General features: G+C 36.8%; 1 protein-coding gene across 1 annotated transcript in view; it reads right to left on the bottom strand.

Moving 5' to 3' along the window:
• Positions 1-18,535, bottom strand: part of USP12 (ubiquitin specific peptidase 12) — a 125,259-nt gene that overhangs the window by 10,339 nt on the left and 96,385 nt on the right. The window contains exons 5-6 of the mRNA XM_027835122.1: positions 9,696-9,772; positions 8,809-8,892 (exon numbers count right to left, since the gene is read on the bottom strand). Of these exons, the coding sequence (XP_027690923.1) occupies positions 8,809-8,892; positions 9,696-9,772 (161 nt within the window). The remainder of the gene's footprint in view (positions 1-8,808; positions 8,893-9,695; positions 9,773-18,535) is intronic.

The following is an 18,535-nucleotide window of genomic DNA, read 5'->3' as shown; positions in this document are numbered from 1 at the left end:
AAAAACCCCTTTACATTGGCCTCTAGAAATTTCCGTATTTAATAGTAAAGTAGGATACAGCTGGGACAGCTAGGTGGCACAGCAGATAGAGTCCTGGGCCTGGACTCAGGAAGACTCATCTTTCTGAGTTCAAATTTGTACACTTACTGGCTGTGTGATCTTGGGCAAGTCATTTTACCCTGTTTGCCTCAGTTTCCTCAACTCTAAAAGAAGCTGGAGAAGGAAATGGCAAACCACTCCAGTATCTTTGTCAAGAAAACCTCAAATGGAGTCATGAAGAGTCAGACACAACTGAACAACAGAATATAGCAGGAGAGTAGAAATGTCTACTTACATTGAATTCAAACAAAATGGCAGACATAATAAAATATAAACATTAATGTTCAACTAGAGTAGTGGTGTCAGACTCAAATAGAAAGGAATCCTAGATGGCTGGCTACATATTGACTTAGAAAAACATAAAATAGCATTATGTATGTTGTATTTATGTTGAACACTTCCCAATTACATTTTAATTTGGTTCCAGCCATTCCACCTAGAGAGTCTGACATGGTTGTACTAGAGAGGTGAGTGGGATGGAGGAAAGAAGAGACTCTATTGGAGATATTGGAAAGTATATAAAATAAACTGAAAATATTTTAAGTTTACATATGATTAAGCATATGACAGGTCTACATTTTGGAATCAATCTTCATCAAATCCCTAAATAGTATTTAGTCAATGATTAGGCCCACGATTTTCTATAATTCCAGTTAAAGGGGCCATCACCAGAAAAACAAAACTGTTAAAATACAGGTTCATGAAATAAGTTAAGAAAAAAAAAAAAGATTGAGATCATAAAAAAGTTTGTAGACTACAAAGTTAGAATATGATTATAGCTTACTATTCCTAAAATGCTTACTACCCAGCTTGCTTTTTTTTAATATCTGACTAACAAGCTTTACAATCATTCCTAACTCTAATTTGACAAAACTTATATGAAAATGTAATAACTTTCACTAATATTTTAAAACCAAGAGTCCCAACTGAGTTACTAGGTGCAAAAGGAAAATGAACAACTAAATACTTGGTCTAATTTAATTAACATGCTTGAATAAGTTTTCAACTAAAATCAAGAAGTAATTGGTTTTTGGATATAAAGCTTCAACAGGCAAATCCCAAAACATTTACTCAGTTCAGACTACACATAAGGCATTGTACAAGGATCAGGGAATAGTGACCTGAAAAAAAGACTACTTTGTCTCAAAGGCGCTCACAATCCAGGAGAGAATATAACAGAGGCATGATAATTAATAGAAAATGCTTCTATATTCTTCTTGTGGGGTCAAATAATGTTTGCTGATACTTGTTCTCCATATTTAGTCAGTTTCTTTTGCAAAGACTAGTGTCTACTCAGTCCCTCTAAAACTAATTTTTTCAGAAAAGAATAACTGCCACAACTTTGAAATGAATCAGAAAAAATTACAAATTTTAGTGGTATGGTTGAAATACAGTAAAATCTGAGAAGTGCTAGGGAGAGGAAACTTTATTCAATAATATACAGGAACACTAAGAATAAAAGCAAATCTGTCAACTTTGAAGAACACTGCATTTTTAAAGGCTTTTTAAAAATAAAATTATCAAAGCTAGATAATACTCTATTAAGCTACATGGTACAGTGAAAAAAGTGTCTCTGGAGTCAGAGGACCTGGGTTCAAATAATGCCACTGAGGCTTACTTCCTATGTGACCTTGGATAAGTCATTTAGTTTCTCTGGCCTTTAGCTCCTTTAGAAGACAAGAGCTGATTGCTGACCTCATATTCAAAGCCTTTCTAGCTTGGTAAGACCTGCTAGAGTTTGCTCTTTACAGAGCCTTCAAAAACCTAAGGTAATCAGCTAAGAATCACACTGTGTCTGTTTTAAATTCCTAAATCAAAAGTTTATTTTACTTTTATTTTGTAGATTTTTAAGTCTTATAATGTGACAACAAGTAATTACTTTTTTAAATGAAGCATTCAGGTCAGTAAGAGTATCATCAAAAGTGGGAGAGAATTTCTATTCAGAGAAAACAGTAATCAATCAATAGGCATTTACATGTTAGGCACTGTACTAGGAGCTGGGGATGGAAAGACAAAAACGAAACTAGCTTTCCCTTAATAAATTTACGTTCTATTGCATGAGACAACCTGTACTCATAAGTATATATACAAAATAAAAATTCCTGGTCATTTTGAGGGAAAGGCACTAGTAATTGCAGGGGGTGAGGTTTGTAGTGGAAGGAATTAAAGAAATGACTCATGCAGAAAGTATTTGAACTGAGCATTGAAGGAAACCAGGGATCCTAAGAAACAGAACTGAGAAGAGAGTTCAATTCAGGCAAGGGAGCCATCCTATACAAAGATACAAAGACAAGAGGAGATAGAATGTCATGTGTGAGAACAGTAAGAAGGCGAGGTTGGAAATAAAAGGCAGCAATGTATAATAAGCCTGAAAAGGTAGGGTAGAACCAGATTTTGAAGAGCTTTAAATGCCAGAGAATTTCATACTTCATCCTAGACATATTAGGTAATTACTGGAATTTATTGAGCAAGGAGTAATTGGTCAAAATTGGACCTTAGAAATACCACTCTGACAGCTATTTAAATGTATTAGTGAAAGATCTGACACAAAGAATCCAATTAGGAGACCAATGCAATAATCCAGGTGATGATGAAAGCCTGAGTTAGGCTGTTGGCCATGTGAGTGTATATAAGGGAGTAGATGAAAGAGGCTGTTGGAGAAGTGGAAAAATTGACAGCGGATATAGGATGAGAGAGAATGAGGAATCGGGAAGAATGCTAAGGATACAAACTTGCATGGTTAGAGGAATGGTAGTGCTTTTGATAAAAAAATATGTTAGGATATGGAGTGAGTTTGGAGGGAAAATATGAGTTCTATTTTGAGCATTTTAAAGTTTGAGATGTCTATGGGACATCAATTTGAAATGTTCAGTAGGCAGTTTGGTGATGTGGGATTAGAGCTCAGCAAAGACAGAGACCAGATACATAGATCTGGAGTCATCTGTTTAGAGATAACTGAACTCCCAGAAGCCAATGAGGTCACCAAGAGTAGAGAGAAGAGAGGGTCCAGTGCAGAACCTTGGAGTAAACTCATAGTTAGGAGGTAAGATACAGTGATAACCCAGCAAGACTGGAAAGGAATGGTCAAATGGGTAGCAGAACCAAGAGAGAAAAAAGAATATTCAGGAGAGGTTGATAAACAGTGTGAGATGCTACAGAGAAGTCAAGGACAAGAACTGAGAAAAGGGAGGGAGGGAATAAGCATTTATATAACATCTACTATGTGCCAGGCACTGCGTTAAGCACTTTATAAATATTATCTCATTTGATCCTCCAAACAACCCTGAGAGGTAGGTGCTGTTATAATCCCCATTTTAGAATTGAGGAAACCAAGACAAACAGAGGTTAAGTGACTTGCCCAGAGGTAAGTGACTTACACTGCCAGTAAGTGTCTGAGGTCATATTTGAACTCTGGTCTTCCTGACTCCAGGCCTAGTGCTCTGTGCACTATGGTACCATGTAGAGGCTTCCCAAAAAAAAGGTTAATAGATTTACAACAATAGTATGCATTATATAGCGCTTTATAGTTCATAAAGTCATTTATTCACAACAACCTTATCACCCAAGACCATAAAAGCTATCTGCTTTTCTAAAACCATACAACATTCTAATATACGTTTGTTTTTTCTTCTTTAGAGGATATCAAACACGTGTCACACACAGTACCTGATTAAGATACATGGACAAACAGACTAGGATCGATGGCAGTTCATTGCAGGCAACAGACAACCTTCATCTACTTCATCCAATTTCATGCCATGGCCTGTCGATTCACTTTTACAACATCTCTCAAATATGCTTCCTCTTCTCTAATACTGCCACTACCTCAATACAGGCCTTTGTCACCTCATGACAAAAGCCTGCTGGTTGGTCGGCCAGCCCCAAAATCTCTTGCCACTCCTTTCCATCCTCCATTCAGTCCCCAACATGATTTTTCTGAAGTGTAGATCTGACTACATTCTCCTCCTACCCATTATACTTCAGTGGCTCTCAATCTACTCTAGAAGCAAATACAAAATTCTGCTTGGAATTTAAAGTGCTTCATAATCTAGTGCTCCTTACTTTTCCAGTCTTCTAACACCTAAATACACCCCTCTCTCAACCTCTGAAATCCAGCAATACTGGTTGTTCCATGAACAAGCCACTCCATCTCTCAGCTCTGGAGAATTTCTCTGGCTGTCTTCCATACCTGGAACATTCTCCCTCCTCTGCTCTGACTACTGACCTCCCCGGCTTCCTTCAAGCCTCAATTAAAATATCACCTTCTATAAAGACCTTCTCCAATCTCTCTTATTTCTGTGCCTTCCCTCTCTTAATTATTTCTTATTTACTATGTATATAAGCTTATTTGTACATTTGTTGCTTGCTGTCCCATCCATTAGATTGTGAGTTCCTTGAAGGCAGGTACCACTTTTTGCCTTTATAACACAAAAGCTTTGTACAGTGTCTCCTGAATAATTAGACCATCTTCTCTCTGTCAAGAGGTGGGTAACATTTTTCGTTTCCTGGAATCATGGTTGATCACTGCACTGATCAAAGTTCTTAAGTCTTTCAAAATGGTTCATTTTTACAGTGTTTTTGTTATAGTAGAGATTGTTCTCCTGGTTCGGCTCACTTCATTTTGTATCAGTTCATAAGCCGTAACAGGTTTCTCTGAAACTATATCTTTTCTAATTTTATATAGCACAATAATATCCCATTACAGTCACACACCATATCTATTTCCTAGTTAGTGAGCATTTCCTGAGATTAGTTGTTTGCCATTGCATAAAGAACTGTCATATTAATTTTTTTTTTTGGTACAGATAGGACCTCTCTCTTTCTTTGGCTTTTTCCAAGTACATGCCTAATAGTATTGCTGGATCAAAGGGTATGTACACTTTAGTGACTTTTGTGTCATGGTTTCAAACTGCTTTCTAGAATAACTGGACAAATAATACACAGTTTCTCCAACAGTCCATTAATGTAATGAATATGAGGTGGAACTGCAGAGCTGCTTCAATTTTTATTTCTCTAATCATCACATATTCAGAGCATCTTTTTTTTTTCATAGGACCATAGATGGCTTGGATTTCTTCTTTTGAGAATTTCCTGTTCACATTTTTTTTGGATAATTTATCAACTGGATGTCTCTTACATGTCATTTAACAAGTTTACTCTAATTTAATGTGGCATCCCTTTCCAGTTACTAAAGAAATCATAAGTTTCCTTGCTAAGGATTTTCAAGGCTCTTCTGGTATCCTCTTGTGCGGTAACCTCTTTACATTGTTTAAAATTCCTCAGGAAATGATGACAATTGGTGTCAATGTCTACTCCTTTATCCATTTCTCATATTTCTGTCAGTAGTTTGTTTAAGTAAGTCACAAATTGCCTTCAATACATTCCATAGTTTTTCATTTTTATAATTTCTTTGAATTTTTTAATTTCTTTGAATTTGACACTGAACATAGTTTCTACTTTTTAGTAAGTACATAGTCTGTACAGACAGCTGATTCATAAATAATTCAATCCCTGTTCATTATAAGCATTTTATCCTTCTCTATGCTTACCTTTGCACATAAGTCACTAAAATGGAAAAAAAATGTTGATTTAATTTGAAGGGTTTTATCAAGTTCTTTGTCGAATTTCTCTCTCATTCTCTGAAAGAGATGCTCGCAAATAGGCTACCATTATCTTCAGGGATATCTTTTCGTAATGTTTATCATGAACATTATAATATCAGATAGTCAAGTGCTGCCTTTCGGGGTTGCAAGCAGGGAGGTGGGGAAGAGAGGTGCAACAGCAACTGAGTCCCAGCTTCCAGCACGTTACTGCGCTCACTCTTTTACTTTATATAATTTATGCACAAATGCAGGTGTTGGTCATCAAGTCTAGGGATAATCTTTTCCTGCTCCACTCCCCTGAGGTATCCAGGAGAGCACAGAACCCACTTAATGCATAGGGTAACCCATCAAACCATGTCTATTTCCAGATTTTCTCCAGATTCCATAAGAGAGTCAAGGAGCCTGTGGGACACAACAAGCCATTTTGTGGTACACAGGTGACTTCCTGGAGTAGACTTTGTGTGGTTTTTTTGGTATTGTAAGAAATGGTTGTCCTCTTGCAGGAGGCATTTTGAATATCTCATTTCTCACGGGGCTTCACTATTCTGAGACATCTCTAACTTCTCCACTATGCTCACTATTGGGAAAACCTCATCACCCTGAATGATTCCATCAGCTTTGGTACTCCACCTCATCACCACTCTCTGCCCCTCTGTTTGGAGGGTGATGCCATTAACTCCAAAACCTCCATTTAAGGAGGGAACTCAGCTGAGACATCTCATTTCTCACCTGGCTGCTCTATTCTGGGACATCTATGACTTCTCCACCATACCTGCCATCAGGTACCTTCCATTATCACATACCTACCTCTCTGTGCTTTTTAGTTTCTTTTTGTGTGCTGTCTTTCTCATTATACTTTAAGCTCCTTGAGGGTAGGGATTGTATTTTTTTCCCATTTGTATATCCAGCACTTAGCACAGTGTCCGGCACACAGTAATTACTTAATCTATCTTAATTGACTATTTTGCTAGTTCCTTAGCCCAAGCTGTAAGGATCTTCCTGTTCATCCTCCTTCCTACCTATGATCCCTCACCCCTCAGTGTTAGATCCTTGCTGGCTTTTTTGTGAGGATCCACTGTCTCTATGTAAAAGGATAGTTGAAAGCACATAGATTTTTGGAGTTACCTGCATAGAGAAGATAAATGCAACAATGAAAGCTGATGAGATCCAAGTATATAAACAGAAAATAAAAATGTCTTATTACCAACTCAATAACATTAGCTCATTTGAATGTAAATCCAAAATATCTACATGGATAAAATGCTCCATAAACATATCTCCCCATTTTGACATTTCACGTTATCTATACTAAAAAATCTTCAGAGTATAGTTATCAATTTCACAGCTGCAAAAATAGATCACTAGCATCCATCAATTACTATTCACAATAAAAATCAACAATACCATATATTTATCCCCAACTAATATTATTAACTACATTCATTCCCAAATGACAGAATAAATCCAATTAAAATTATATTAAATTCAATTTTTATTCAATTGTAATATTGAAATTCACCAATTATATTAAGTTTTTGCTAGTTGTAATGATTCCTAAGCAATCTAGACTATGACAAATAAATCAGGTAAATCAATTACCTGAAGAGGTTAAATAACTTGTTTAAGGTCACATAGCTGATGCCAAAGGCAGAATTTGAACCCAAGTATGGTAGCCTTTCAAGCTAATGTCCTATCTACAACACTAAGTATGTATATCTATACATAATTTGCTTGAATTTACAAACAACTCAATTTAATCAATCATTCAGTCAGATTGGACCATAAAGTCAGGGAAGTCAAACTATTTCACACTTGAATGGAATTTCACTTTTCAAAAAGCCCATTTCTACTCAAGCCTATCCATTCACTTAACTACAACTTTCTTTTTTTCTGATATCATTTAGGGTGAGAATGCAAAGATTGTTCTGATTCATTTTTTCAAGCAGTATGCCCTTTTGTTGGTCACTGAAAAAAGACCTCATTTTTAGGATATCAAGTTAATATTTATAGAAGGTCTAAAACAAGTGTGATTCTTATCACACTTCACTTTTTTTTCTTCTGTTACTGTCACTGCAGAAGGCCACACAGGAGTGAAGGGCATTTTCTAAGTTTCTTTGTTTCATAGGATCCCACAGCCAATGAATTTATCAGCAAGTGGTCAGCCTACTGACGTTGCATACACAGCAAAGCTTAGCCCTCAGAATGCAGATATGGTCTATTGCTGGAAGTAAACGCAAAGACGTTCTATCTTCAAATATACACTAATTAATAACTTTACAGATAGTAGCAAAGTTCCAATCACACATAGAGGATATTGTTTTAATCAACTGCATTACTGCTTTTCTTCATTAACAAAGATAAATAACCATTAAAATACCTTCCTAATAATAAATACATTAATTTCTAAGGAAAACCTTGTTAATTAAAACCTTTATTGACTAGAACCAAAATTGGGACCTATGATCTGACCTAAGACTACTCCCTTTTGCAAAATCTTAATAAAAGTGCATTTTCTTCTCTTGAAATGAGGAATGTCTCCGAAAATCCAGATTATATGGTTACTGGCAGGAAAACAAAATCCCATGTATTTGTTGACATTTAAATTTTTTAAAAATCATACTAGTAATGTTCTAAAGGTAGTATAAAATCTTAAACAGGAAATCAATGTTTTATTCCCAAAAAGCATAAAAAATGCTTATCTCAAATAGGATAGCTTCTAAGCTCAACATTATGTCTGGTTTTGAGATTGTTAAACCATTATTAAATTTAGAAAATCTCCAAAGGTGTTGTTTTCATAGAGGGTGTACTAAGTGCATAGCCAGTAAACTGCTCAATGAGTTTTAACTAGTGGTGATGACAAAGATATTTTTTTTTACATGACTATGAGGTGTCATTTAGGGACTAGATCTTCTGAACCAAAAATCTGAGACATTCCTTTTGCCTCTAAAGTCTCATTATGAGTACATTATTTTTTTGTACATTATAGGTACATTTTCTTGAGCTTCAACTGGTACCAGAAAAATCAAAAATGTATGACTTCTGTAAGAGCTGAAAATCCTTTGTATACATTTAATAATCACCAACATTCAGAAAACATGAATTTTACCTTTTGTGTGCTTCCTGTTTGCTGCGACATTCTTCGCAGTAATATTTATATTCACTGCATAGAGTTTCCGTGTTGCTAAAACCCCTATGCAAAAATTCAAATGAAAAATCATGTCATGGATATTAGAAAATAATGGTGAATACATTAAAGTACTTAGGGAAGAACTTCCTAACTGATGAGAACTGCATGAAAAACTGCAACATAGTTTGGCAAATTAGTTTTAGGTCAATATCTTACATTACATGCCATAATAAGCTAAAAGCAAACATACAACCTTATTATTAAAGGAGACACACAAACACACATGAAGACAAAAATGAGATCAAGTACCTCTTAGAGATATAGCTAAGGCAATATTAGCTGATCTATAAAATCTAATCTATAGCTAATTATAAATTAACTGAAAACAGGTCCAGATGAAAACACCAAAGATAAAAACATACTTTCAAAATTTTGCAACACAAATTTCTGATCAGGGGTCTGACATCTTAGATATATAAGGAACTAACACAAATATATATAACCCAGAGGTATTCCTCAATGGACAGACAAGTGGTCAAAGGAAATAGATAAGTGGTACTTCAAAGATAAATTACAAATTATTAAAAACCATATGAAAGACTGGTTAGAATCACTAATAAAGAGAAATGTAAATCAGCTCTGAAGTTTTACATCACACTGAGCAAAATGGCAAAACTGATAAAAGACAACATGGTTCACTAAGTAGGGGGAAAGGGAGTGATATATTTGAAAAGCAATGTGATATAAAAACAAAAGAGATCAATAAAATATTTTAAAAGAAAATTATGTATACATTTGAAAAGATCCCAAGTCAAAAAAATGTTTACATTGAATTTTAAAATCGATTAAAAGTTATGCAACTCTACCTTAAACAGTGAGTAATTGATGTGTTTTGTTCCACATCAACAGAAAGGTCTAAAAAATCTTCATCTTTGCTACTTATCTGTAGAAACAAGAGATGAATATTAATTTTCTCAAGTAACTATTATGTCCCTGCCTCTAAATGACGGTATTAAGCCCAACACATTGCATTAAGAGAAGTAAATACATACAAATTGTTTCAAAAGGTTTTGTAAGTAAACTATGAGATTTGGATTATAGAATACCTGCCATTCTGTATTTGCAGGTACTAAGATTCTAAGTGTTACTCTTAATGAAAGAAAAGCTAGTGTGGGTTTTTATGATTAATGTTCATAGTTCTAGCAATTCAAAATGTTTATTTTCTTCAATATACAATTTTAAAATCACAATCCTTAAAATACAATTTTAAAGCACCAAATCTAAACTGCATCCCATATTCTTTATCTGTTGGCGATAGGTGAGGTCCCTTTGCTTGACAAAAATAAATAAATGATATACTTTTAGAACTTTATACTGAAAATTCAGGAGAAATCCAATTCCAATTGAGCCATTGAACATTATTTATTTGGGATATGCAGTATAAATACAATTAAAATCCTATACTGGATGAAAAAGAAGTTATAAAGACAAATCCTCTTGAAGAGTTTATAGGTTAGTAAGGGAGAGAAGATATGTCCTAGACAGCTATAACACACAAAAAAAAGAATAGTATCATGGGAGTTTGAGCTGCAAATTACCATAGGGAGCATCTAAGTCCAATCCTCTCATACTTCAGAGATGATAAAGCAGAGGTTACATGACTTGCTCATATAACTGTCAGCAGCAGAATCAGGATTCAAAACCGGTCCTAATTCCAAATCTGGTGCTTTGTCTATTCTCCTGGCGTTTCTCATCAACTACCTTGCCACTGAGACCAGAGACAATGCCTTGGAGATTTTAATCCTTTCACCTCAGTTAGCTGGTCAATAAGATTCTGTAAATGACTTTGAATTTCAGGTACAACATTTTAAGAAGGGAACTGACAAGTTGGAATGTACCCAGAAGAGTGACTAGGATGGTTTAAGGACTAGAAACAATGCCAAAAGTGGCCCAAATGAAAGAAAAAAGGCATGATGAGGCTGGAGAAGAAAAGAATCAGGTGGAGTATCATTGCTATTTTGAAGTATTTGAAAATCTGTTAAGTGTAACAGGGATGAGATTTGTCCTACTCCAGAACTACTTCTGTTCCAGAAGATGGAATAAAGAACCATGGGTAAAAGTTGTAGAGAGGCAGATTGTGGCTTAATACAACGAGGGGGAAAGCAACAACCAACTTTCCTAATAATTACAGTTATACCTAAGTGACATGGGCTCTAAAGTTAGTAACTGCACTTTCATGGGACGCTTACAAATGGGAACTAGATGTCCATTTCTTGGCTGTGTTGCAGAAGAGATTCTTGGTTAGGTAAGGGTTAGACTAGATGGTTGTCCAGATTCATTAGGCCTACTCAGGCTCTCGGTAGTTCAGAGAAAATGTCATTAACAAGGTATTTGAACTCAGTCTTGAAAGATGGGTAAGATTTCTAGAAAATAAAAATTTTCTTGTGGAGGAGACCAAAGAATGGAAAAGCATTTCAGGTACAGAAAATAATATGAACAATGACATAGGACATATTTTTTGAATGAGTAGTCTTGGTTGACTGGATTTAAGATTACAAAAAGGAAAAGAATAATCTGAGTATAGAAAGCTGGTTTGGAACAAGATTGTGGACAGTTGTGAGAATCAGGCTAAGAAGTTATTATTTCAGTAAGCAACAAAGATTCCTTGAAATTTTTTGAGCAGTCCTGCATTCACAATTTGTTTTCACATAGTAATTCTAATTTAAAAATTCTAGTTGGCTAGTCATCTGTTTAAAAATATATATTATGATTAGCTCTTTTAGTTACGAACAGAAACTTCCATTAGGTGGACAGTTCACTTAGTAATCAAAAGGAAAAAATTCTCCAAGTCTTCTAATTCCAAGTCCAACTATGCTACAGAGACGACAAACCTCAGGGAGAATAGCTTCAATTTTCTCAGTAAAACCAGAAATGAGGTGATCTGCTGGGAAGGAAAAGGAAGTAACAAAGAAAAGAGATTTGGACAGTGGTAGGCAGATCATGACAGAAAGACAATCATAAAAAAAAGTAAGGACTTCGATGCTTCAGGGAAGGCACTGAATAGTGTTTATTTCTTACTGTTCACTAGAAATGTTTATTAATTGATTGATATGGTCAAATATGTCATTGTTTGAAGCTTGGAAATCTTAATTATATCGAGATTTTTATTACAGCAAGTAGAGCCAGGCACTGGTGTGGGATTGAATCAGTTATTTCATTAGTACAGGACACCCATGTGTGAGGAAACTCCTTCTACCAATGCTTGGCACTTTCTTTGCAACTCAAAGTATTGCCTAGAGCACTGAGAGTATGCTAAAGTGACTTCTGTAGGGTCACACTGCCAGAACATGGCAGAGGCAGGACTTGAACCCAGGTCTTTCTGGCTTCCAGGTTGGCTTTCTACTATAGTAAAACAGATATCAAAAGTAGAATTCACATTTAGATAGAATTGGAGGTATATGTATATAAAAATATTTCTTCAACATTAAGAACAGTCCTATAAGAAGTATGGATGAAAGAGGAGCCTAATTCTCTATTCCCCCCACAAAAAAAAAAAAAAACTGGCTAATCGGGCTGATACTCCTTCTAATTTAGAAATATATTCCCGGGCTACCAAAGCATAATTTATTGCCAACCATCAAAAATTCTCTCATTTGAGATACTTTAGGCTATGAATGAGTCAAAAAAGCATTTATTGAGCACCTATTATGTGCGAAGCACTATACTAAGCACTACTATATTCTGAGGCACTGTACTAAGCAGTGGGGATATGAAAAGAAGTAAATAATAATCAAATGGAGTTATACTTTATAGGTCAACTATACGACATCCTATTTTGTACCTTCATTGTATACATAAATCAGCAAAACGAGTAAGTGAAATGTTTGATGAATTCTCTGGAGAAACTACAGTATTATAAATTCTTTTAGTGTGACTTTCTATTTCTCAGAGATTACAGAATAACAAAGAGGGAAAATAGTTGGGTTTTTTAAAAGTCAGGACATTTTTTTTCATGTTTTATGAAAAATCTTAAGATAGCTTGAATTATACTACTGTACATATATGATATATGTATGAATATATATAAGCTTTAGTACCTTAAAAATGAGCTAAGAGTTTTGGGACACCCCATATCAGTATCAAACACATTGTAGAAAAAGGAAAAGGAAAATTATTTCTGTCCATATTCCTGTATCTTTACACAATTCATCTCATCAGAACCCCACAGCCATACTAACTTCCATGCCTATATCCAGCTGGCTAGTAGATAGTGTACCAAACTGGATTCAGAAAGATCTGACTTTGAATCCTGCTTCAGGTGCTCATTATATGACTGTGAGCAAGTTATAAAATGAGGAAATTAATAGCACTCACTTTATTTGGATGTTAGAAATACTAACTGAGATTATATACGTAAAGCTCTTTGCAAACTTTAATGACAGCTAGGTGACCCAGTGAACAGAACACTGCATCTGGAGTCAGGAAGACTCATCTTCCTGAGTTCAAATCTGGCCCCAGACACTTTCTAGCTGTGTGATCCTGGGCAAGTCATTTAATTTTGTTTGCCTCATGTTCCTCATCTGTAAATTGAGCTGCAGAAGGAATTGGCAAACCAAGGTTCTTTGCCAAAAAAACCTCAAATGGGGTCACAAAGAGTTTGGCACAACTGAAACAAAAAAAAAAAAAAAGGTGGTACAGTAGAGAGAGTGCTGGGTCTACAGTGAGAAAGCCTTTAGTTCAAATCCTGCCTCAGATACTTAGTAGCTCTGAGATCCTGGGCAAGTCACTTTGCCTCTGTGTGTCTCAGTTTTTTCATCTGTAAAATAAGGAAACTGGACTCATTAACTTCTGTGGTACCTTCCAGCTCTCTATGATCTTTTCAAATGTGTTGTTACAAGGCCTAGTGTTACACAGTTCCAAAAAGATGTTTGGCAGTGATGACCACACAACTTTTCAGCACCAACCCCTAATTCTTCCTTGCTACTCCCGACATATAACCCCACATGAACACATAGTATTCCTTTCCTAATCACCTGATTATTTCTCTCAATAGCAAGGGCAAAGAAGCATGGCATGGTGGAAAGAGCAGTGAACCTGGAGTCACAGGACTTGAGCCTGGGTCCCAATTCTAGCCTTGTCACTTATGCTAAGTCTTCTGTGCCCCATTCCCCCTCTGTAAATGAGGAGTTTGCATTAGATGACCTTTAATAACCAGTCTGGCTTTGGATCTTTGAGCCTATGTCCTCCTACACCAAAGGCATAGTCTACCTCAGTTGCTCCCCTCCACTGCCTCATTCCATCTAACACATTCCTTTCATACCTTGCTCTTAGGTCCTCTGCTCCTTTCCTGACTTCACTTGCTTTGCTTAACCCTTCTTAACCCTATAGTTAACCAGTTCAATAAGGTATTTTCCTCTTCACCCTTGAATCATTTGACCTTTCCCTGTTCTTGCCCTGCTAACTATTAATTCTAGTCACCACACAATCCAGAAAGCAGCTGTTCCAAACGCTCTTCTCAAGCCCTCTACTCCAACCCCAACTCCCTTTTCTCAGCACGTGACCATGCCTCCTTCTGAGCTGATCATCTTCCCTCCGTATCTTAAAACCATTCTACCCTTGTCACCTCTTGCTCTAAACTCAAAGGATGAAGTTGCCTATTCTCCTAGTCAAAACTAAACCCTCACTTTATGCCCTTGATTTATACCCTTCATTCTACCTCCTTCATTAACCATTCCCTCTATGGCTTCCTTGATGTTACTTGAACAATCCTGCCTCTGGGCATTTTCACTGACTGCCTCCATGTCTGGAACTCTCTCTCATCTTCTGGATTCCCTGGTTTCCTTCAAGTCTCAATTAAATTCTCACCTTTTCAAGAAGCTTTACCCAGGACTTCCGCTTCAGGGAGCCAAGATGGTGAGTCTCTCTTATTCTTCCTTATTAATCCCTGAAAGCCCAGAAAATATCATCCCAGGAAAAACCCTGGAACAGCTGAACCAGAAGAAAGATAGGGTGCAGCAGTCCAGTAGCCCAGGTAGCTTGAGGGATTAACTGGAAAGGCCCCTCTTACCCTGGGGGAAGGGAAGCAGCACAAAACAGGAGGCATCCCGGCAAGCTAGTGGAAAGCCCCACCTCAGCATACCAGGAGGAGATCCTGAAGCCCAAGTGGTGGAGCAGGCAAACACCAACACCTGGACCCCGAGTGCCTCATTGAGGGCAGGGGAACTGGTGGAAACCAGCTCAGAAAACCACCAGGGGCCTCGGCATTCTACAGCAACCGGCTCCCCCAGTGCCTCAGCAAAACTAAGGGAAGCAATGCTCCAAGGGGCCCCAGGCAGATAAACACCCTACAACATCCATCTGAAGAAAGCAAAAGGAAGGAAAGGCCTTGGTGAGCAGGAAATCTCCAGGAGTCACACTACCCAATCCCACCCCTAGAGTTCCTGTATTGCTATTTCCAGCCCAACGCCAGGTAAGCTGCCAGAATCCTATAGCCTCCAACTGCCAACATTGGAGGCCCCAGCACACAAAGCTATCGACCAGGCCCTAGGCTCCCGACACAAGAAGCTTGGGTCAGTGCCCTCTGCTCCCCAGCAGGAGAGCCCAAGCTCTTTAAAGGCCGGGAAATAAGCAAACACCATGAGCAAAAAGAAACATACAATAGATTCTTATTATGAGAAGAGAGAAGATCAAGGCAGAAATTATGAAGAGGACAACACTGTCAACAAACCCACATCTGGAACCTCAAAAGGGAATATGAACTGGTCTGAAGCCCAAAAAGCCTTCTTAGAGGAGCTCAAGAAGGATTTTAAAAGTCAAATGAGAGAGGTAGAAGAAAAAATGGGAAAAGAAATGAGAGGTATGCAAGAGAGAGTCAATAGCTTGGAAAAGGACGGACAAAAATTAACTGTAGAAAACAAGTCCTTAAAAAATACAATTGGCCAAATGGGGAAGGAGGTACAAAATCTAATAGAAGAAAACAATTTGTTAAAAATTAGAATTGAGCAAATGGAAGCTAATGACTCTATGAGAGAGCAAGAATCAGTCAAACAAAAACAAAAGAATGAAAAAATAGATGAAAATGTAAAATATCCCACTGATAAAACAACTTACCTAGAAAATGGATCCAGGAGACACAATTTAAAAATTATCGGTCTACCTGAAAATCACGATGAAAAAAAGAGTCTGGACAGTATCTTTCTGGAAATCATAAAGGAAAACTGCCCTGAGGTCCTAGAACCAGAGGGTAAAATAGCCATAGAAAGAATCCACTGATCACCTCCTGAAAGAGATCCCAAATTGAAAATGCCAAGGAATACAGTAGCCAAATTCCAAAATTACCAGGTCAAAGAGAAAATATTGCAAGCAGCCAGAAAGAAACAATTTAAATATAATGGAACCACAGTCAGGATTACACAGGACCTTGCAGCTTCCATATTAAAAGACTGTAGGGTGTGGATATGATATTCCATAAGGCAAAGGAGCTTGGATTACAACCAAAGATCAACTACCCATCGAAAATGAGCATGAACTTTCAGGGGAGGAGATGGATATTCAACAAAATAGGGGACTTCCATACCTTCCTGATAAAAAGACCAGAGCTCAACAGAACATTTGATCTTCAAATACAAGACTCAAGAGAGACATAAAAAGGTAAATGGGACAGAAAGTGACAACATGTTATTAATAAGGACAAACTCTTTACAACCCTACAAGGGAAGATGACACTTGTAACTCTTGAGAACTCTATTGTTATTACATCATGTAAAAGGGATATACATAAAGGGTGTGGTATAAATTGACTTTGATGTAATGATGAAAAAAATCTAATCAAGTATGTTAAATGGATCCAAGTAAGTGAATTAATCTGATCTAAGAAAATGGAAAGAAATGGAGAGAAAAGGAAAGGAGGAGTCAGACAAGGGTAAATTACATCACAGGAAAAGGCACAAAAATCTATTACAGCAGAGGGAAAGATGCGAGGCAGATGAGCATTGTTTGAACCTTACTCTCATCAGATTTGGCTTAAGAAGGGAATAGCATAATCAGTTAGGTATAGATATATTTACCATGCCCTATAGGCAGTAGGAGGAAAAAGGGGAAAGAAAAGGGAGGGGCTAACAGAAGGGAGGTGGGACTGAGGGAGGGGTGGTCAAAAACAAAACACTAGTGAGGAGGGAAAAGGAGAAAGGAGGAAGAAAAGCATAAACAGGGGGAAAAGGATGAAGAGAAAGACACAGTTATCATAATTGTGAATGTGATATATGAATGTAGTGGAATACTATTGTGCTATAAGAAATTATGAACAGGCAGACTTCAGATAAACCTGGAAAGACCTGTATGATTTGATGCTGAGTGAAGTGAGCAGAACCAGGAGAACGCTGTGCACAGTAATAGCCACAGTAAGTGATGACTGACTTTGATAGACTTAACCCTTCTCAGCAATACAAGGATCTAAGACATCTCCAAAAGCCTCATAATGGAAAATTCTATCCACATCCAAAGAAAGAACTATGGAGTTTGAATGCAGATCAAAGCATACTATGTGCTATTTTTTTTTCTTCTGTTGTGTTTTGTTTCCTCTTTCTGGTGGTTCCTCCTATTAATTCTTACTTACATCACTAATGTGAAAATATGTTTAATACGGATGTATATGTATAGTCTATATTAGATTGTGCGCTGTCTTGGGGAGGGAGGTAGGGAGAGAAAAATTTAAAACTCAAAAGCTTATGGAAGTGATTGTTGATAAATCAAAATAAATTAATAAAAAAAAGAAAAAAAAAGAGGAAAAAAAAAAGAAGCTTTACCCAGTCCTCCTTAACCCTAGTGCCTTCCTCCTGAAATTATAATTTATTCAGTAAAGATCCTGTGTATATAGTTTTTTTTTTTATATGCAGTCTCCTTCATTAGATTGGGAGCTCCTTGAGATCAGGTACTGCTCTTTTGCCTTTTTTGTATACCCAGTGCTTGGCACAGTACCTGACACACTGCAGGTGCCTAATAAATACTTGATGAGTCGTCTATTGACTCCTCTGGAGTATGAGTCATTCAAGGCTTTGTTCTCTGCTCTTCTTTCTTTTCTCTTTTTGCGATACCCATTCCAATGGTTTGTTTCAATTACTGTCTCTGATGAGTACATCAGTTTTCCCTTTCCTTCACTGCCAATCAATTCCCAACCCTCGTCTATTCTATTTCTCCCTCATTTCTTGTATCTCTTCCTTCTTTCCACTCAATCCTCAGACTCCAGTTTAGACGTTCATTCCTAGAATGTTGTAACCTAAGTCTCCTGACTCAAATCTCTCATCTCCAATTGATCAAGTTGTCAAAATCATCTTCCTAAGGTACAGGTCTGATTGTGCTTCTCCCCTCTTCAAAAACCTTCAGGAGAATTCATCATTTATTCTACCACGAAGGATAAAACAAATTTCCTAGACTAGTATTAAAATCTTTGCAATCTATTTTCAACTTATTTTTCTAGCCCTCTTTCATTAATTACATATTTGGAACTAGAGATAATTTACTCCAATGCCCTCAATTTACATATGCTGGAACTGAAGTCAGGGATACTGAATTAATTTTCCAAGGTTGCATGGGTAGTAACAGAATTGGGATTTGAACCCAGGTCATCTGATCAGCAGGAAGGCTTCTTGTAGTTTGGGTGGCTCCCCTATGGAAGATTGGTACAAGTTTACACAGGTTGAGAAGGAGT

The sequence above is a fragment of the Vombatus ursinus genome, unplaced genomic scaffold (genome assembly GCF_900497805.2).
Source record: "Vombatus ursinus unplaced genomic scaffold, bare-nosed wombat genome assembly UNPS02014813.1, whole genome shotgun sequence".
NCBI classification, from domain to species: domain Eukaryota; kingdom Metazoa; phylum Chordata; class Mammalia; order Diprotodontia; family Vombatidae; genus Vombatus; species Vombatus ursinus.
This window is presented reverse-complemented; position numbering and strand designations above follow the sequence as displayed.